The 21,503-nt window shown below is 41.6% G+C and overlaps 1 protein-coding gene across 2 annotated transcripts in view; it reads right to left on the minus strand.

The window, feature by feature from the left end:
* Positions 1-9,681: 9,681 nt before the first annotated feature.
* NUP54 (nucleoporin 54) overlaps positions 9,682-21,503 on the minus strand; it is a 36,181-nt gene continuing 24,359 nt past the window's right edge. For both annotated transcript variants that reach the window (XM_004766243.3, XM_004766242.3), the window contains 4 exons: positions 17,367-17,474; positions 13,303-13,422; positions 12,503-12,613; positions 9,682-10,513 (listed from right to left, as the gene is read on the minus strand). In XM_004766243.3, the coding sequence (XP_004766300.1) occupies positions 10,385-10,513; positions 12,503-12,613; positions 13,303-13,422; positions 17,367-17,474 (468 nt within the window). In that variant the 3' untranslated portion in view covers positions 9,682-10,384. The remainder of the gene's footprint in view (positions 10,514-12,502; positions 12,614-13,302; positions 13,423-17,366; positions 17,475-21,503) is intronic.

Raw genomic sequence — 21,503 nt, forward strand, 5'->3', positions numbered from 1 at the left:
GCACCATTTGCTGAGGAGACTCTTTGCCGTATTCATTCCTCCTTTGATGACGATTGACTATTAGTTGTGGATTTCTGGAGTTTCTGTTCTTTTCCATTGATCTGTGTGTCTGTTTTTATGCCATAACGTTTTAGTTACTACTGCTTTGTAACATAACTTGAAATCGGGAAGTATGATACCTCCAGGTTTTTCTTCTTCAGGATTTCTTTGGCTGTTCAGGATCATTTGTAGTTCCATGCAGATTTTAGGATTGTTCTAGCTCTGTGGAAAATGCTGTTGGTGTTTTGACAGGAATTACATTAAATCTGTAGATTGCTTTGGGTAGTTATAGGCATTTTAAAATATTTTTTTTTTTTTTTCCAACCCATGAGCATGGAATGTTTTTCATTTCTTTGCATTATCTTGAATTTCTTTCATCAGTGTTTTATAGTTTTTAGAGTACAGATTTCTTATCTCTTTGGTATTTTCCCAGATGTTTTGTTTTTGGTGCAAATGCAAATGGGATTGTTTTCTTTTACTTTTTAAAAGATTTATTTATTTGAGAGAGACACAGAGAGAGAGAGCACAAGCAGGAGGAGGAGCAGAAGGGGAGGGACAGCAGACTCCCCACCAAGTGTGGAGCCCAATTCAGGAAGACAGATGCTTAAATGACTGACCCACCCAGGCTCAGTTTTCTTAATTTCATTTTCTGATGCTTCATTATTAGTGTATAAGAAGGCAACAACAGATTTCTGTACATTGATTTTGTATCCTGCAACTTTACTTAATTCATTTATCAGTTCTAATAGTTTTTTGATGGAATCTTTAGGGTTTTCTATGGTATCATGTCATTGCAAATAGAGTTTGGTTTCTTCCTTGCCAGCTTGGATGCCTTTTATTTCTTTTTTGTTGTGTGATTGTTGCCACTAGGACTTCCAGTACTACGTTGAATAAAACTGGGGAGAGTATATGTCCTCGTTTTGTTCCTAACCATAGCGGAAAAGCTCTCCTTTTTTCACTGTTGGATACGATGTTGGGTTTTTCACATCAGGTCTTCATTATGTTGAGGCATGTTCCTTCTAGACCATTCCCTCTAGACCTACTCTGTTGAGGGTTTTTATCGTGAATGGATGTCGTACTTTGTCACTTGCTGTTTCTGCAGCTATTGAAGTGATCATACATTTTTTATCCTTTCTCCTGTTGGTATGATGTGTCATGTTGATTGTTTTGTGAATACTGAACCACCTTACATCTCAGGGCTAAATCTGACCTGATTGTGCTGTATGACTTTTTAATGTATTGTTGGATTCAGTTTGCTGATGTTTTGTTGAGGATTTTTGCATCTGTATTTATGAAAGGTATTGCCCTATAGTTCTCTTTTTTTTGTAGTGTCTCTATCTGGTGTTGGTATCAGGGTGCTACCAGCCTCATAGAATGAGTTTGGAAGTTTTCCTTCTTCTTCTGTTTTTTGGAATAGTTTGAGAAGAATGGGTACTAACTCTTCTTTAAATGTTTGCTAGGCTTCACCTGTGAAGCCATCTGTCCTGGACTTTTATTCTGTGGGAGTTTTTTGATGACTGATTCAGTGTCACTGCTGGTAATTGGTCTGTTCAAATTCTCTATTTCTTTCTGCTTTAGTTTTGATGGGTTATATATTTCTAGGAATTTATCCGTTTCTTCTGAGTTATCCAATCTCTTGGGATGTAGGTTTTCATAATATTCTCTTATAAATGTTTGTATTTCTATAGTCCTGGTGGTTATTTCTCCAGTCCTGGTTGTTATTTCTCCTTTTTCACTAGTGAATTCGTTTCTTTGGGTTCTCGCTCTCTCTCTCTCTCTCTCTCTTTTTTTTTTTTTTTTTGAGTCTTGCTAGAGGTTGATCCATTTTGTTGATCCTTTCAAAGAATAAGCTTCCTGTTTTCATTGATCTGGTGTTTCTTTGTTTTTGTTTTCTGTGTTTGGTTTTTGTGTAATTTATTTCTGCCCTTTATTATGTACTTCCTTTTGCTGAGTCGGGGTTTTGTTTATTGTTGTTTTTCTAGCTCCTTTAGGTATAAGATGAGGTTGTTTACTTCAGATTTTTCCGGTTTCTCGATGCAGGTTTCTATTGCGATAAATTTCCCTCTGAGAACCACTTTTGTTCCATCCCAAAGATTTTTGGACTACTGTGTTCTCATATCTGTTTGTTTTCATGTAATTTTTAACTTCTGTTTTGTATTCTTAGTTGACTCATTCATTGTTTAATAGCATGTTCTTTAACCTCCAGATTTTTTTCTTGCAGTTAATTTCTAGTTTTGTAGTGGTATGGTCAGAGAAGATGTATGGTGTGGCTTTTTAAATTTTTTTATTTTTTTAATGGTTGAAGCTTGCTTTGTGGCCTAAAATGTAATCTTTTCTGGGGAATACTCCATGTGTAATTGCAAAGAATGTGTATTCTCCTGTTTTAAGATGGAATGTTCTGAATATGGATGTTAAGTCCGTCTGGTCCAGTGTGTCATTCAAAGCGATTGTTTCCTTGATGATTTTCTGTTTGGATGATCTGTCCACCCCTGTAAGTGGGGTATGTTGGTGTCCCCTGATATTACTATACTACTACTGAGTATTTATGTTACTGTTTTATATATTGGGGTGCTCTCATGTTGGTTGCATAAATATTTAATTGTTCTATCCTTTTACTGGGTTGCTCCCTTCTATTATTATATAGTATACTTGTCTTCTGCTACAGTCTTTGTTTTAGAGTTATTTTGTCCGATATAAGTATCGTTACTCTGGCTTTCTTGTGGCATCCATTTGCATGATGTTTCTCTGTCCCTTCACTTTCTTTTTTAAAAAAAGATTTATTTAATTATTTGAGACAGAGAGAGCGAGCGAGCATGAGTGGGGTGAGGGGTAGAGGGAGAAGCAGAGTCCCTACTGAGCAGGGAGCCCATTGAGGGCTCGATCCCAGGACCCTGAGATCATGAACTGTGCTAAGCCAAAGGCAGATGCTTAACCAACTGAGCCACCCAGATGCCTCCTCACTTTATTTTTTTGAAATTTATTTTTATTTGAGAGAGAGAGAGAACATGAGTGGGAGGAAGGGTGGAGGAAGACGCACTGAGCAGAAAGCCTGACTTGGGGCTCAGTGCCGGGATCCTGGGATCGTGACCCGAGCCAAAAGGCAGAGGCTTAACTGACTGCGCCACCCAGACGCCCCACCATTTCCTCACTTTCAGTCTGCAGGTGTCTTTTGGTCTGAAATGAGTCTCTTGTAGGCAGCCTATAGATGGGTCTTCTTTTTTTATCTACTCTGTCACCTTGTGTCTTCTTTTTTTTTTTTAAGATTTATTTACCCATTTTAGACAGCACATGCATTCAGGGGGAGGGGCAGAAGGAGAGGGACAGAAGACTCCCCACTGAGTGTGGAGCCCAGCGAGGGACTCAGTCCTACGACCCTGAGATCATGACCCAAGTTAAAACCGAAACAGACACCTAACTGAGCCACGCAGGTGCCCTACACCCTGTGTCTTTCGATGGAAATGTTTAGTCCATTTACATTCACAATAATTACTGATAGATATGTATTTATTGCCATTTTGTTACTTGCTTTGTGGTAGTTTCTATAGATTTCCTCTAATTATTTTCTAGCTTTTATGGTTTTTTGTTTTCTTTAGTGATATACTTAGATTCCTTTCTCTTTATTCTTTGCATATCTTTATTCTTTGCATACTGGTTTTTAATGTGTGGTTTCTATTAGGTTTGTATATAATGTCTTTTGCACAAAGCAGTCTGTGTTAAGTTGATGGTCACTAAAGTTTACACCCATTCTCTCCTCCTCTCCTCCCCGTGTTTACCTCCTTTTACCTGACAAATCCCTTGACTAATTTTTACAGAAATATTTATTTTTACTGCTTTTGTGTTTTTTATTTTTCATACTCTGATATAATGGTTTTTCTACTCAAAATTCCCCTTTAGTATTTTTTGTAGGGCTGCTTAAGTGATTGTGAACTCCTTAGTTTTTGTTGGGGAAACTGTTTATCTCTCCTTCTAGTTTGAATACAGTCCTGCTGGATAGAGTATTTGGGGTTGCAGAGTTTTCCCTTGTCGGCACTTTGAATGTATCATTTCACTCTCTTCTGTCCTGCAAAGTTTCTGCTGAAAAGCAGCTGATAGTCTTGCACATAACTGTCTTTTCTCTTGCTTTTAAAATTTTGTCTTTATTGCTACTTTTAGACATTTTAATTCCTATGTCTTGGTTTGGACCTCCTTTGATTAAATTTGGGGTGGGGGTATCTCTTTCCCCAGATTAGGAAAGTTTGGAGCTATTATTTCTTCCAAATAAATTTTCTTCCCCTTTCTCTCTCTCTCCTTGTGAGACCCCTGTAGTGTGGATCTTATTACACTTGATGGAGTCACTGGGTTGCTAAGACTATCCTCAGCTTGCCTAATTTTGTCTTTTTTCTCAGCTTAGTTACTCTTCATTCCTGCGCTTTCCAGGTGATGAATTTGTTCCTCCACTCTACCTAGCCTGCTCTTTATCCTGTCAGGTGTATTCTAGTGTCATTGATTGTGTTCCTGTCTGATTGGGTCTTTTTTATCTCTGTGTTAAGGGTCTCACTGGTGTTCTCCACTCTTTTCTCCAGACCAGTGAGTATCTTGTGACCATTACTTTAATTCTCTTCTGGGCACGTTATTTTTATCCTTCACTTGGTCTCTTGCTGGGGTTTGGTCCTTGTTCTTTCATTTGGGAGAGGTTTCTCTGTCGCATTTTGTCTGACTTTCTGGACCTGTTTTAGGTTAGGAAAGTCAGCTACTTCTTTTGCTCTTAACAATAAGAACGTTGTGGAGGAGCGGTCCAGTCGTGCCCTGCAGTGCAGCGACCCCTGGTCGCCAGTGCCTCGTGCTTCAGGGGTGTGTCTCCGGTGTGTGTCACGCGTGCTCTGCTGTTGAGTCTTTGTCTCTTTTTGCCTTCGGTCCAGTTTCTGCAGAGGCTCTTTGCCTGTTGGAGGCAGCCAGGTGTGCAGTGGTCTGCCTGCAAACTGAGACCTACCCCCCGCCAGAGGAATTGAGGTCCTGTAAAATGGGTGAGTCGGGGGAGGTGGTGCTGGCAGGGTTTGCATGGAAGGGTTTCCCCTTCTTGGGGAGGGGCCCGTGGAGCCAGGACTCAGGCCAGTCTGACTGGGAAGGGCAGATCCCCTGAAGCAAGGGCTTGGTGCCAGCCAGTTAGGGAAGGAGTTTCAGCACCACATTACTTTTCATAGGTGGCCATGGTTTATGCTGGGGCTTGGAGGAGAAAAATGGTGAGCTGGTGAGCCCCTCTGTTCCGGGAGGGTTGCTCCGTGATGCCCGTCTGCGGGCTGCGCTCGGAGCTCATTATGTCCCATCTGCCCCTGGTGGGTTCCAAACTGCTCGTTCTCAGCTGTACTCGTGGGTTGGTTGCTGTGCTTTCTCTTTATGGTGGAGACGCCACTTCACATGCTGCCCTGGCTCAGCTGAACCCGCTAATTTTTTGAATTCTGGGCTTTAAGTCCTGCTGGTTTTAAGAACTCAAAGGATTCAGCACCTCTCACTTTGAAAGGCCGGTGTTACGGAGGTTTGTCTTCCCCATCTGTGGCCCGCCTCCCTCCTGGGAAAGTCCGTTTCCGGCCCCGCGGGCGCCCTGGTCTGCTCGGCCCCTGAAGTTGTGAAGTGTGTCCTGCCAGTCTTCGGGTGGTTTTCCAGGCTATTTACACTGACAGGGGTGTTGTCTACTTGTAGTCCTGGGACTGGGTGAGCTCAGGGTCCTCTTACTCCATCTTCCCAGCCAGCCAGTTTTCGTTCAGAAGTCTGCGGCACTGACCTCTGTATCGCTCTCTCTTTGAGGGTCTCTTTTTGCCTGGAGTATCTTTTCCCTTTCACTTTCAGTCTGTATTATCTTTAGGTTTGAAGGGAGTATCTGGTAGGCAACATGCAGATGGGTCTTGTTGTTTTTAATCCATTCAGTCACCTTTTGTCTTCTGATTGGAACATTTAGTCTCTTTACATTTAAAGTAATTGCTGATAAGCATGTCCTTATGCCATTTTATTGTTTCCTGGTTAATGTAGTTTCCTGGTTTTGTTTTGTTGTTTTCTGCACTCCACTAGGTGTGGAGCCTGATGTGGGGCTCAGTCTCACAACCCTGAGATCATGACTGAAGCCGAAATTAGGAGTCGTATGCTCAAGTGACTGAGCCCCACTTCCTTCTTTCCTTGCTCTCTGTCCTTGTGATTTGATGACATTCTTTCGAGTTGTGCTTGAATTCTTCTTTATTTTTTGTGTATCACTTACAGGTTTTCGGTTTGTGGTTACCATGATGTTCATATATAATAACATCCTCTGTGTGTGTGTGTGTGTATAATATGTAGATGATATGTTAGTCTATGTAAGTAAGTAAGATGATGGTCATTGAAGTTCAAACACATTCTAAAACCACATTTTCTATGTGCCTTGTCCATGTTTTATGTATATGATGTCATATTTTACATGGTTGTGTATCCTTTAGTTATTGTAGATATAATTGATATTACTACTTTTGTGTCTTAATGTACATACTAGCTTATAAGTGATCTCGTACTTTTACTGTATTTTGCTTTCACCAGTGAAATTTTCCCTTCATGGTTTTATTCTAGTTATGGACTTTTCTGCTTAAAGAAGTACCTTTAACATTTCTTATAAGGCTGGTTTAGCAGTGGAACTTTTAAAAATTTCACTGGGAAACTGTATCTCTCCTTCAATTCTGAATAACTTTGCTGGGTAGAATATTCTTGGTTTTAGGTTTTTCCTTTCAGCACTTTTAAAATAGCATGCCACTCGCATCTGGCCTGCAGTTTCTGGTGAATCGTCAGCTCATAGTCTTATGGAGTTTCCCCGTGTATGGAACTAGCTGCTTTTCTCTTGCTGCTTTTAAGATTTTATCTTTGATTTGATATTTTAATTAGTGTATGTCTTGGTGTAGACCTTCTTGGATTCATTTGTTTGTGGCGTCCTGGACCTGGCTGCCTGTTTTCCTTCCCCAGAGTTTTCTGCCTCTTTCTCTCTTCTCTTGGGATCCCTCTAAAACAAATGTTAGTACAGTTGACATTGCAGAGTTCCCTAGCCTTCTTTTTAAAATTCTTTTTTGCACAGCTTCAGTGGTTTCCACTACCCCGTCTTCTGGTTTGGTGAGCTATTCTTCCGCGCCACCTGACACGCTCTTGGTTCTCTAGCGTGGTTTTCATTTCGGTAATTTGTCCGATCTCACTGGCTCTTTGTTCTGTTTGCTACTTGTCCATTAGAGTTCTCAGTGTATCCACTCTGGTCGCAAGTCTGAGCATCTTTATGACCATTACTTGGAACTTTTATCAAGTGAATTGCTTGTCTGTTTCGCTTAGCTCCTTTCCTGAGGTTTGTCTTCTTTCCTTGTCTCATTTTGTCTGTTTCTGTGTATTGGGTGGGTCGGTTGCATCTCCTAGTCTTGAAAGCAGTGGCCTTATGTAGAAGTCATCCCGTGCTAAGGAGGCACTGGGGGATAGAGCCGGCCCCCGGCACGGTGTGAGACTTCGCCGCCGCGGCTGCACGCGCTCTGGTGGGCAGGGCTGGCTGCAGTGACTGGTCACCACTGCTGTGGGCACCCCGGTGTGCGGGGCTTGTTCCCTGCGTGGCCGGCTGCCAGGCTGCAGCTGCTCTGGGAGTGCTGACGGGGGTTGGGGGGGTTGGGGGTGGCTAGTTCCTGGTGCAGGTGCTGGGAGGCCTCGCTGCAACTGTTGTGTGTGTGCTGGGGGGCGGGACGTGGGCCCTCTCCCCTGCTCCCTGGGGCGGGGTGCTAGGAAGGGGCTGCCTGCTGGGCCTAGCGTGGTGGGAGCCGGGGGGAGCCGGCTGCGGGAGCACCAGGGCTGCGGGAGGGGGCGGCAAGGTAGACGGAGGGTTTCCCGCCGCGGTTTCCCGGCAGCTCTGGCCAGTGAAGCCCGGGGGAGGTCAAGAGCAGCTGTGTACACCAGCATGTCTTTCCGTGGGGCATCCACAGGTCATACTCCTCCAGCACTTCCCTTATAATTAGTCAATAAATCTTCCCGTCTAAGCCAGACACCGAACTGCTGCCTTGGCGCTGGTTCTTGAACCCAGTCATGTAGGGTCCTGGCCCTTTAAGAGTGGAGTCTCAGTCTCCTGTTGCCCTCCAAGTCTCCCAGGGAGAAGCCCTGTTGATTTGCGAGCCAGAGGTTATGGGGGCTCATCTCCTCAGTGACCTCCAGGCTCGGGAGTGCCCTATTTGGGATCTGACCCCCTCCTCCGGGAAGCCCTCCATGCCTCTCGCTCAGGCGTGACCACCGCACTAGCTGATTCTCAGCTGCATCTTTGCGGCCGCTGCCCTTCTGAGTGTGTTTCTGTCTGTAGCTGTGCAGGAGCTGGGCTGCTAGTGCTGAGGTCATTCTCCGAGTTGGCTGCATCTTCAGTGTCTGTGGCGGGAGAGAGCCCAGCGCCCTCCCACGCCGCCATCTTCCCTGCGGTCTCGGTGCGCTGCTGTGCTGCTGACCTCTCCTCGCGTTTGAAATCTTGAGTGGGCTGTCCATTAGAACTTCTAGAAATTGTGCTGGAGAACACAACTTAGTCCTCAGGCCAAAATGGGTCCTTGCTCTTCCTACTCAGCACACAAGAATCTGTCCTGTACTTGCTCTGACCGCACCTCTGCCAAGTCCCGTTCTCCGAAAGGCCACAGGAACCGAGGACAGAGCTGCCTGCGCACGCGCGGTCGGTGGGCTTGAAACTTATGAGGCCGGCTAGGCCGGTCTTTCTAAGGCAGATCTTGGGCCCTGCCTAGGAGTATTTATCTTGTGAAAATATCAGCCCAAGAACATCAGAGCATAAAAAATGCAAGGCTAGAGAAGTGAACATGGCATGCGTGATGAGCAGGCTGTGCACTCGCCTTTACGGCTCAGCGAGTAAAACTGCTCGTTGGTTAGATCAACAAGTCGCCCTGATAGGAGGGTGTCTAGGACAGAAATTCCTCCTCTACTCCGCTACACGGAAGAGAAGAGTGAGATTGGCTGTTTTCTGGGCCAAGGAGAAAACACCAGGGAAGAGCTTGCTGGAATGGCAACGAAGTGAGCAGGAAGGTACGACGGAGGAGGGTCCGCAGGTCTGCACGCCAACAGCTCGGCAAAAGTGGCTGCAAACTTTCAGCAGCTCAGAATCAGAATCATTTTTAAAAATTCCCAGTCTCCTGGTTTGCAACTGGACAACTCTGTTCAATCTGTTCAGGGGGCTCGGACAGGATGAGCTCTGGGGATCTACCGCTCCTCACCGTCCCTGTCGGCACAGCGCCAAGAGGCACGGGCCTGCTTCTCAAAACACTTCTCGCTACAAGCCAGTGCGAAGTCAGAGCATTACAACAAAAGTTAGAGCGTTACAACCTGGTCAACAGGCCAGGGGGAAGTCTGTCGTCAGAACTGTTCAAAATTACCGGACTGTTAAAAAATCTCTTTCACATGATGTCTAATTCAGATTTTCCAGAGTTTTCAAATACTAACGATAGGGAATTCTTTACCGTAGGTGACACCTGAAATGTTTTGTCTGCCATAACCTAGTCAAAATATGTCAGCATGGATACATTTTCCTTAGGTGGGAAAAATCAGACTCAAGGAAAGACTGAAATTCTTGAATTGTGATGATTGAATACTTGTGAAGACATGGTTACTCTCCCATAGCCAAATAAAGCATCAGACAGAATTACATAAAAGTGATTATGATCAAGAATTTATTTCCGTTTTCATCTTTAGAAATAAAAAGGCCTAAAAAAAACCAAAAAAAGTTGCAAAAATGATAAAATGTAATTTTGCTATATCCTAATCACTTAAATGGGTTCTGTAAATTTCAAGTAAAATAATATAAAAATATATTTTCAACTCTTTATAGAATGAAAAAAAACCCCACATTAATCATTAAATACTCTTCCATTTCCTTTCCCCCCCCCACGGGTGAATGCACAAACATATAAAACGGATGCACATTTACATTCTGAAGTACAAAGCTCCAACAGCCACGTGGTTGTGTAGTTTATGTCATGGGCAAAGCAGGTGTTTTGTATCTACTTGCTATGGAAAGCAGAGTAAAGGCTCAATGGAAAATGATCATTAAACACTGATTAGTTTTAAGAACAATGCTGTTGTCAAAATGCACAACAGTACTTCTCTTCAGTGATCACGTACTTCTCTTTTATAGCGGAGCACAGCTTTCAGGCGTAAATCTGCCAGAGGCTCTCTCTGAAGAGCTGTGAAGCGGTGTCACTTCAGACCTCAATCAGCAGTAACCTCCTCACAAGCCAGGAGAGGACGGTTTTCCTTTCTCCCCTCCGTGAGGTCAGTCTCATCCCTAAGGACGGTCTGACGTAGCAGAGGAGAGTTTCACAAGCCGCTAGCGGAGCTCGGTGCAGTGTCAGCTAAAGCCCCCACCTCGGATGTGGATGGTTTCGTTCAATCCGTGTTCTACCAACTTGATGTCTTCTAAGTCATCTTTTATGATGCTGATCAGGTGGCTGAGGCCTTCCTGTTGTTGTTTTAAATGCTAGAAGAAATTTAGAAATAGATTAATGTAGTAATCTATTAAGCTGCAAGTTGCCCACAGGAATAAGGACTTTTTCCCATTCTTTTACTGGCAATACAGCCCTAAAACGGCCGCTCCCAGCGCACACGCGCCCCAACAGCCGCCCTCCGTCTTCTGCGACCACACTTCTATGATCTAGACAAACGCGCTGTGAAAAACAAGATCACATGACTATCCGCAACAGAAATTTTACAGAAGACGCAGATTTCATGTTAAATCTGAATGCAAGAAGGTACCTAAACACGGATGACTGGCACACTCCTCGCTCTGTAAACGGAGTTTTCCGGTTTCGAGTATCCAGTACGTGAAGGCAGTGGTACCCACAGCTGCTGACAACTGCAGGTATCCAGGTGTTAAGACAGTTCTTAGAGCCTCGCGGTTACTAAATAAGTTACTTAACATTCCTTCAGGCACCCTTTGGTGCTGCAGATAAAACAGCTGAGATGCAGGTTAAGAAACCTGGTTAACTTCCTCAGCTAGGTGATGAGATGTGACTTAATCCCAAAACAAACACTGCTTTTTGTGGTTTCCGCTAGGTGCTTCCGTTACTCCAGATACTGCCTAGACTCTTCAGTACAGTTCTTTACCTCAACAGCCTGAAGTCATTCTCCGCTAATTTTCCTGTAGATACTTACGATGGGATATAATCAAGTGTGTCTGTACCTAAGTTCCCAAGAATCCAGGGCCCAAACTGGCCTTTAGCTGTATCAAATGACAATATCCATTCCAAAGCACATAATAAAACGGGATTTGTGGATGACAATTTTAACTATCGAAAATCCTCCGGGCCCTGCCAACAGTCCCACTCCGTATGTTCTATACAATTTACCATTTTTCTATCTTTAGATATAATTTGATTTAATGAAAAATAATCACGGACTGTATTTATACTGGAGAAAATAAAGCTAGAGCAGTACTTTCCCCAAAATTTTCAAACCAAATGAGCCTAAAAATGGAGCGGTTTGTGGCCACCCCAGCCTTTACCTAGGTCCCCTGAGGGCTGAGAGGATCCGTAACTGGACCTAGTCACAATTTCTGTGGCGTACAAGCTGGGAATCCAGGACACAGAGCACTTACTTCCCAGACTTCAATGTACATACAAATCACCGACCTTAAATGAAGTGTAGGGGAAGCAGGTACAGAGGAAGGACTGAGCGGATGCAGAAGCTAATGTCTTCTCAAGTGCTGCCACCGCCGCCGCCACCACCTACCACTGAAATACGAGGGTCTAGGGAACTTTCTGCCTCTACTAACTGAATTCATCTTTTATTATAAAATATAAAAAACATGGAAATATCCATTTTAACCATTCTTCAAAGTATACAGTTCAGCAGCATTAAGTTTATGCACATTATATAAAACTCTACCTCTAGAACTTTCCTCTTCCCAAATAAATCTGTACCTCATAAATACGCGTTCCTCACTCCCTCGCCGCCGGCCCCTGGCGACCGCCATTCTACCGGGAGCTGCACCAGGTATCCTGCAATGTGTCCTTTTAAACTGACTCATTTCGCTTGCCCTCACATTTTCAGGATTCATCCATGTTGCAGGGGGTGTCAGAATTTCCTCTGCTCTTAAGGCTGAGGGATCTCCTACAAGGTACATACACTGTATCTGGCTTATTCATCGCTCTGTGGACACCCGGTCCCTCCACACTGTGGCTGCGGGGAGGACCGCCAGGAACACAGGAGCGCAGCGTCGCGGTCCCGGCTCTCGGCTCCTCCAGGGGGACATGCAGAAGCAGAACTGCGCGATCATACGGTCCGCAGAGGCTTAATTTTTTGAAAACCTTTCCCACAGCAGTCACACCGTTTGACATCACCACCAGCGGCGCGCGAGGGCTGTATTTCCGTCCCATCTTTGTCAACGCTTCTGTTTCTCCTTCGGGCGGCAGCGAGCCTAACGGATGTGAAGTGACTTCCCCTTTCTAAAAGGCGCGGGCGCACTTACCTGCTTGATTTCTCGGAGCAGATCTGCATCTATGTAGTACCTCTCCTCAGATTTGACTGCGCCAAAATGATTCTGCATCCTGATTTGGGACATCAGTTCATTTAGTCGGCCCTAAACATAAGACCAAATCCAATTACAACTGCTAACCACAGGTTTTGTTGGTGGTTTTAAGATCTCTTTGAGAGTGTGTGTGTGCCCGTGTGTTGGAGAGGGTGTTGCAGGAGAGGGAGAGCGTCAGGGAGACCCCCCACCGAGCAGGGCGCCTGCCGCGGGGCTCGGCTGCAGGACCCTGAGATCATAAGCTGAAAATCCAGAGCTGGGCATCTGACTGAGTCACCCAGGCAGCCCAAGAGAATCTTCTTTTCTGAACAGGATGGTACCACTCTAGTAAGTTGTCTCATTCTCCCTCTGTTACTAACACGATTACGTTAACACTAACACAGGCCAAAGCCAACATTAAGAATCTACTTTAGTAAGGAAGTTTGACTAAAGATGACAGAATATTTTAATAATTACCACTATATAAAATTCTTTTTTTTTTTTTTTTTTTAAAGATTTTTAATTTATTTATTTGAAAGATCACAAGTAGGCAGAGAGACAGGCAGAGAGAGAGGAGGAAGCAGGCTCCCTGTTCAGCAGAGAGCCTGACGCTGGGCTTGATCCCAGAACCCTGGGATCATGACCTGAGCCGAAGGCAGAGGCTTTAACCCACTGAGCCACCCAGGCGCCCCAAAATTCCTCTTTATGGAATTCTAGCTTTATGGGCTAGATTCTAGCTTTATGGGCTCACAAATGCCTACCTTAAACTGGGTGGGTGCGTTCAGTTCACACTGAATTGTGTCCAGCTGAACTCGCAACTGCTCCTCGTCCGCCTGGATGGCGTACCCGCTCTTTCTCTGGATTTCCTGTTTGATCAGGACCTGTGTGAAGAAAAGCCACCAGCAATACCAACAGAATCATGGTTCTCTTTAGTCATGCAAGTAATTTTATTGCAGTCAGTTGCTGAAAGAAACCAGCTCAACAATACACTCACAATATAGCAGGAATCTTCACAGTTCAAGATTTCAATCAGGTTTGCGCATCTTTACTTGGTGGTCTGCTTTAGTATACTGATACATGCCTCTAATTTGTTGTTAATGCCTGCATAATTTTTCATGCATCAATGACCAATAGCTAATTTAGTTATTTCTCTTACTGAGACATATATATGTTGTCTCTAGTTTTGATATTATAAATATTTTTATATCTATAGATTTGCTTATATAGACCCACCCACCCCCAAGAATGAAACTGCTGGGTTTAAAAGCATGTTTTTAGTCTAACAGAAGCTAAATTGTTTCACAAGCAATTTAGATTCCTAGGCCACATGAAAGTAGCCCTTTCCCCACATTCCAATCAGCAGTAAGTTGTTTAAATTTTCCCCAAACAAGTATAAATGGAGCCCACGTTTTTTCTGCCCTTTCCTGAAAATTAAAGAAACATCTTTTAATAGTGAAGAACTACTTTGCATTTGCTCTTCTGTGAACTGCCTTTACACATTCTTTGCCCATATTTCACTTGGGTTTTTTGGCCAAAACTGAAGTATCTCTTTGTATAGTATGAATAATTAGTGCCAACTGCAAATTCCGTTTTTTCTGGTATCTGTCACACGACCATTGACAAATGGCTCTGGCACCTTTTGCTACAGAAAATTTTCTAATTATGTAGCTAATTTGGTTTTATAGTTCCTGGCTTTCTGGCCAAAAATCTCTCCAGTCCCTAGGGCTGTACATGTAGCGTCATAAACTTCTTAGAGTTCAATCTCTCTCATCCACTCGTTTTTGTCTGTGGTAAAACACACAGTCTGTTTCTTCCCTACAGGGCCAGTTACTCTAGCCTTATTTATTACATAAACCTACGGAACTGAAATATCACCACTTGTCATACTAAATGTTACGTTATACTGGCATCTATTGATCTTTTTTGTCCAATCCTATGCCAATCCCACACTGATTTGTTACAAAACCTTTAAAACGGGTTCTAAAATCTGACAAGTCCCTTTCACTATTTTGTTTAGCCAAAAGCTATTGCCAAAACCTATTCTTTACGAACTGAAAGATTTTAATTAGGGCTTTAAAAGTTGTATTTTTTAATCTTATAAAATGAACAGTAAGTCGCACCTAAGAGGTTTATATGTCTATTTGTAAAGACTTTATTTCACATTTTTTACTTTCCTCATAAATTTATTCCTAAGTATAATTTTTTCATCATAGTAAATGGAATATTTTCCTATTTCCACTAGCAGTAAAAAGGAATTTTGGTTTTTGTACCTTTACCTTGTATCTAGCCATCTTACCATACTGTCTTTTTCCCTGAGTTTTCCTGATACACAATCATGTCATTAGCAAAAAGAAAATCCAATGTTTATGTTAGTTACTTACCTTTATATTTTTATGAAAACCTCCAAGATAACACAATAATAATAGTTTCTGAAATGTGATTTTAGTGCTTTCTTTGAATTGGTGCTAACAATCTTTTTCATATTTTCTTCTTTAATGTGTTGATCATGATAAATTATATGCTGATTTCCTGTTATAAAACCAACCCCACATTCCTGAAATAAACCTCACTCAGTCACAGTATATTCTTATAGGATTTGATTAGTAGTTGGAATCATTTTGCTTCTATTTCATTTAAAACTACTGCACTTCTGTTGTTTTAGGTTAGATTTACTGAGGTCTAATCCACATAGAACAAAATCCACCCACTTGAGGTGTACAGTTACTAGGAATCTTGATAAAGTCATGTTACCATGGCCCCAGTCAAGACACAGAACCTTTCCCTCACCTCCTTGTAGTTAGTTACTCCTCTCCCTCCCTCCCCGCCCTAGCAACGATGGATCTGTTATCCGTCTCTAGTTTTGCTTTTTGCATGACACCATAAAAACAGAATCATGTCATATATAGCCTTTAAATCTGGCTGCTTTCACTCAGCAAAATTTGTGTATTTATTAGACATATCTGTTACTAGATTTTTATTTTGGGGTACCAAAACCAGATGTAAAATAGCCTGGCTGCTCTGGAAAACAGTTTTTAGCAGTTCTTCAAAATGTTAAAGAGTTACCACATGATCAAGTAATTCCAATGGTAGGCTTATGGGCCCACAAAAAATGAAAGCATACATTCACACAAACATTTGTACACAAATTTCAACAGCAACATTCATAATAACCAAACAGGGGAAACAACCAAAATGTTCATCAATTGATGAACAGATTAAAAATATGGTATATTTTTATGTAGTATGACATACTACAACACAGATGAACCTTGAAAACATTATGCTACATGAAAGCAGCCAGTCACAAAAGATCGTACATCTCCTGTTCCATTCACATGACGTGTCCAGAACAGGCAAATCCGTAGCGACAGGAAGCGGCTGCCTAGGGCTGGGAGTTCTGGATGAAATGGGAAGTGACTGCCAGCAGGGATGGAGTTTCTTCTTAGGGCAATGAAAATTTCAGAAATCGATTGTAACAATGATGCACAGGCTAAATATACTAAAACCCACTAAACTGTATGCTTTAAAAGGGTGTATTGTATGGCTGGTGAATTTTATCTCAAAGTTATTTTAAAAAATGAGGAGATGGTTTATGTATTTTTCCTACAACTTCGGAATTAGCGCTTTAGTGGTTAGAGTTCAGCAATCAAACTATCTGGCCTTGGTATTTTTCCAGGGTTGGTATTTAGTAAGTTTCTCAATTGTTTCTACAATCTATTTAAGATGTTTGTGTCTCTGCTGATGAGTTTTTAGCAAAATTGAAATCAGCAAAATTTAGCGATTTTCTCTAGCTCCCAAATTTGTTGCCGTGAATTACAATGTAGTATCTTCTCATTCTGTTCTGTGTTATCTATAGTAATGTTTCTTTTCTCACTGCTAATTCTTCTTTTCCTTCTTCAGACTCATAAAATATTTAGCTATTTTAAAAGATCTTTTCAAAGATACAGCTTTCAATTTATTTTCTGTACTATGATTAACTTCTGGTTTCACTCATTTCACATCTTTGTTTCTCTCTTACTAGCCTCTCTCGATGTCTAACTTTGTGAGGACTAGCTTCCTTATTTTTGCATTTGTATTTTTAAATGAAGGCTTAAAGACTATAAATTTTATTCTGCCTACAGTTCTTCCTGTATTGCACTGATTCTGGTAGTCAATGTTTCTGTCTTCATGATAGTTTACAATTTCAATTTTTGCTGATGCTCATGCTTTTATTCCCTTTTGCTAATTTTGAAGTTCTATTATTGTTTTTCATCCTCTTTTTTCATTAATGGTTATACTCCCCTTTCTAGCACTGAAAATTGAGTGTTTTTCCTACTACTTTTATGAAAACATTAGTGATCTGATACAGGCTTTCTTTGCACCAAGACGATTTATTTCTACCCTCTCAATAAAATGTGAATTTTATTTTATTATTTATTTTTAAGATTTTATTTATTTGACAGAGAGAAAGAAAGAAATCACAAGTAGACAGAGAGGCAGGCAGAGAGAGGAGGAAGCAGGCTCCCTGCTGAGCAGAGAGCCTGATGTGGGGCTCAATCCCAGGACCCTGAGATCATGACCTGAGCCGAAGGCAGAGGCTTTAACCCACTGAGCCACCCAGGTGCCCCAAAATGTGAATTTTAGAATTTATTTGCTTTCTTCACTCACTCCTGTGAGACCTCTCCTCCACTGCCCAAGTTTTACTGAGAAAAGATCAGTACTTTTCATTTTCAAATTACTATTACTTCCTTTCACTATGTTTTTCTCTATTCCAAAATAATTCTCTATTAAGCATGGTCTCACATACAGTCTTAAAAATGTTCAAAAAAAATTTGCAAAGTACTACCTGTAAGGTTCTGTGGGAAAGGTCCATGAGTTTCCTCTTATATTGTGCAATTTTGGCCATAGTTGTAGTTTGATTCTTCTGTAATTCACTGATATCTTCAGATATGATCTATTTTTTTAAAAAGTTTTGAAGGTAAGTAGAGACATCACAAATATCAGGGTTATCTATATGCAAAATCTAATTCTAAAATGAGACAGAGTCATCTCTCAAAATATAAACTCTTTAAATCTGCTTTATATTTCTTCCCCTTTGTGAATCTGAAAATTAAAAAGTAGCATTCAAAGGTTTCTTAGGAGCTCTAGGAAATTTAGTGAGGAGACAAAGCATACAGAAAAATAAAACATTTACTTCCGAAATAAGGAATCTGTAGTAATATTAACAACCAGCCCATGAATGGAAATCGTTAACAGCTATAAAGTGACATCCAGGAGTGGCCTTAATAGACCACTAAATTTCCACTAACTTTGGAAAGTATGGTAGAGTCCAGTCTGAGCTGTTATAAAATACTTAAGAGGGAGTGATCAAGCGTAAGGGAAAAGAAAAGATCGTAATCACACAACCAAATACACTTTCATGCCTCTGTGTCTTGGATTTGCTCTTTGCCTGGCTTGAAATCATACTGTTCTGCCTTATGAAGTCTTAACCTTACAGATGGGAGCTAAATCTCATTTCATTAAAGCTACCCAACCTGAATTAATCCATAATTGTTCCTATCATGATCAATCATTCTATGGCACGGACTTATATTAAGAGGTTTTAAGAAAGAGGGTAAGAAGATTGTGCAAGACATATTTTAGTATGTACACCTGGACAGGTCACCTTTTAAGGGAACTTTCCAGTGACAGGTCATGCTGAAGGAACAAAAGTAGGTAGCCATGTTTTGTTTTTTTTTTTTTTAAAGATTTTTTATTTATTTATTTGACAGAGAGAGATCACAAGTGGGCAGAGAGACAGGCAGAGAGAGAGGAAGGGAAGCAGGCTCTCCGCTGAGCAGAGAGCCCGATGCGGGACTCGATCCCAGGACCCTGAGATCATGACCTGAGCCGAAGGCAGCGGCTTAACCCACTGAGCCACCCAGGCACCCGGTAGCCATGTTTTATACTATGTATTTCAGGCTCTCCCCCCACCCCAGTTTTGAAAAGTTGGCGGCTTCCAGACACAAAAGAATATAGTGGTTTTCTCAACCAGCAATAACTAAGAAAAAATAGAAATGTTACCATTCAGTATTTATTCACAAACACTAAAACAATCTAGGAATTAACCCCAGAAAGAACGTACAAGGTTTTTAAAGAAAGTACTTAAAACTGTTTCAATGGACAGTACCTCAGTGAGTAAAGAAACGTTAACATGTTCATGATGGAATAATTTATTAAGATTCAATTCTCTACAGACAACATGTTTAATGCAATCCCAACCAAAACGCTAGCATTTCGACAAACTGATTCCAAGACTATTATAGAACAGTAAAGATCCATAAAGATGCAACAACTCTGACAAAGAAAAAAATCAGAGGTTCACTCTACCACACACTGAAATACACTACTAAAGCCAGAGTAAAAAAAAAAAGTGAAACTAATTAAAGAACAGAATACATCACACACACACACACACACACACACACACACACACACTTACATATTTACATATGGTGACCTGACTGGTTAAATGCTTTGATAAATCATTGGGGGAAAATAACACTGGATGTTCTTTATGGAGGACACTGGAACATCTGACCCATTTAAGAAAAATAAACTTGGGTTCATACTACTTATTGTGTAAACTTGAAACCCATGAGGACAAAAGACCCAAATGTGGAAGGTTAAACTCTAAAATATTAGGAAAAAAAAAATGTAGGAGACTCTTAGCTCTTGGGGTAAAGAATGATTCCTTGAGCAGATTCCCAAGCAAACAGGGCAAGACACTAGCGAGTATTATTGCGCTCAAGTTTTCTGTTCAACTCAGGACACTGCAGAGTTGGAAGAGTTGAGAAACTAGGAGAAATCTGCAGTCAAATGCTCTACCGCTGAGCTATACCCCCGAGAAACTAGGAGAAATCTGAATAGAATCAGAGTAGAGATTAAAATCCAGAGTAATGGTGAACTCCTGAAATTCAGTAAAGAAAAGTTAAATGCAACAGAAAAACTAGCAAAAGACAGGAATTAATTTTGATTTTGGACAAGATGGACTCAAGTATATGGCACTCTGTCTCTCCTACGGAACACAGCTTTCAAACTTGAACAGAATGCACGGGCGATGATTTGAGGACTCTGAGAAAGAAAGAGTGGCAAGAGGCCTGGGGAAGAAGAGAGGGATCTGAGGTACCACTGACTGGGTAGTGAGTGACCAGGGCCCCCACCTCTGGCATACCCCACTCAGGTTACAACAAAGCCCGAAACTGAGAAGCGAGCATCAAGCTGACAGCTCCGAGAAAAGCCTGTATTAGCACTGACGCGGGCGATACAGTGTTATCTAGAGAAGGTTTCCTCAACTCCAGTACTGTGGCAGCCCTTCCTCATCCCTGAGGGTTATGTTTTTACAACCCCCAATGGATGCCTGAAACCATGGAGAGTACCAAGCCCTATATATTTACTATGTTCCCTCCTACACGTACAGACATACATATGATAGAGCCTCATTTATAAGTTAGGCACATTAAGAAATTAATAAACTAGAACAATTATATTGTAGTAAAAGTTACATGAATGTGATCTCTCAAAATACTTATTGTACTGTACTCACCACTGTTCTTACGATGATGGGAGGTGATAAAATGCCTACCCGGAAAGATGAAGTGAGTGACAGAGACACTGTGACACAGCATTAGGCTACTGTTGTCCTTCTGATGATTCATCAGAAGAATCATCTGCTTCCAGAGCATGGTTGACCGTGGGTAACTGAAACCACGGAGAGGGACACCGTGCATCAGGGGGAACTACTGGATTAATCTGGGCCAGACAACCACTGCAGAGGCCCAGCTCCCTACACACCAGGATGTGCATCAGCATCCTTGGCTCTACTCAACAGACACCTGTAGCACTCCCCCCAGTTCTACCAACCAAACAAGTCCCTAGACGGTGCCAAATGTGCCCTGGTGACGAAACACCACCCCCACACCTGCTGAGAGATGCCCTCCGGCTATCAAAACAAAATTGTTGAAAGGACAGTAAATTAAAACAGAATGCTAAAAAGTGTCCAAAAAAACCAAATGAAGGCAGAAAAGAGGAAACAACATATTGTCAGAATACATGAAGCAAAAACTGACAGAATTGAAAGAAAAAGACAAATCCACAACTGTAGCTGGAGACTCCCAATTCTCTCAAAATAGAACTAGTAAAAAGAAAAATCAACAAAAACAAAGACCTTGAACAATCTACCAACCAGATCTCACTAACAGAAAACTCCAGCCAAGAACATCATTATCTACATTCTTTTCAAAGGGATGTGGGTTAAAAACCTTAAAACAACTGAAATCATACAAAGTTCTCTGACCATAAAAGAACTAGGCTAGAAATCAACAAAAGTAAAAGGAAAATCTCCAAACGTGGAAATGGAACAATCCATTAGCCAAAAAAACTAAGATAGCACTCTCAAGTGAAATTAGGAAATAATTTTAATGTATCAGAGATGAAAATATAACATCAGATTCTGTGGAATTTAAAGCAGTGCTGAGAAGGAAATTATTAGCATTAAATGCTTTACTAGGAAAAAGGTCTCAAATTAATAACCTAAACTGCTACTTAAAGGAACCAGAAAAAGAGAAAAATAAACCCAAAGCAAGCAGATGAAAATAGTTAAAAAGAGAAATGAATTAATAAGCAGAATACTAGAGAAAAATTAATGAGACCAAATACTTGGTTCTCTGATGAGATCAACAAAATTGACAAACCTCTACTAAGACGAAAAACCAGAGGTAACAACTTCTTTGGGCTTTCTTTGAAGAACTGTGGTCATACCAATTTATAGTACCGTGGCAACTCATTTTAAAAATGATGATGATAAACCCAATGTGTCCAGCCCAAAGATAATGAAGGCTCTGGAAATCATGTCACATGAAAAGCCATGTTTAAATTTATAGCCAGAGAAGAGAATAATAAAAAGGAAGAAATGATCACAACGTTCAAATATGTATAAGGCTAT

The sequence above is a fragment of the Mustela putorius genome, unplaced genomic scaffold, assembly GCF_011764305.1.
Source record: "Mustela putorius furo isolate JIRA1106 unplaced genomic scaffold, ASM1176430v1.1 tig00000430_pilon_pilon_pilon, whole genome shotgun sequence".
Taxonomy (NCBI): Eukaryota; Metazoa; Chordata; class Mammalia; order Carnivora; family Mustelidae; genus Mustela; species Mustela putorius.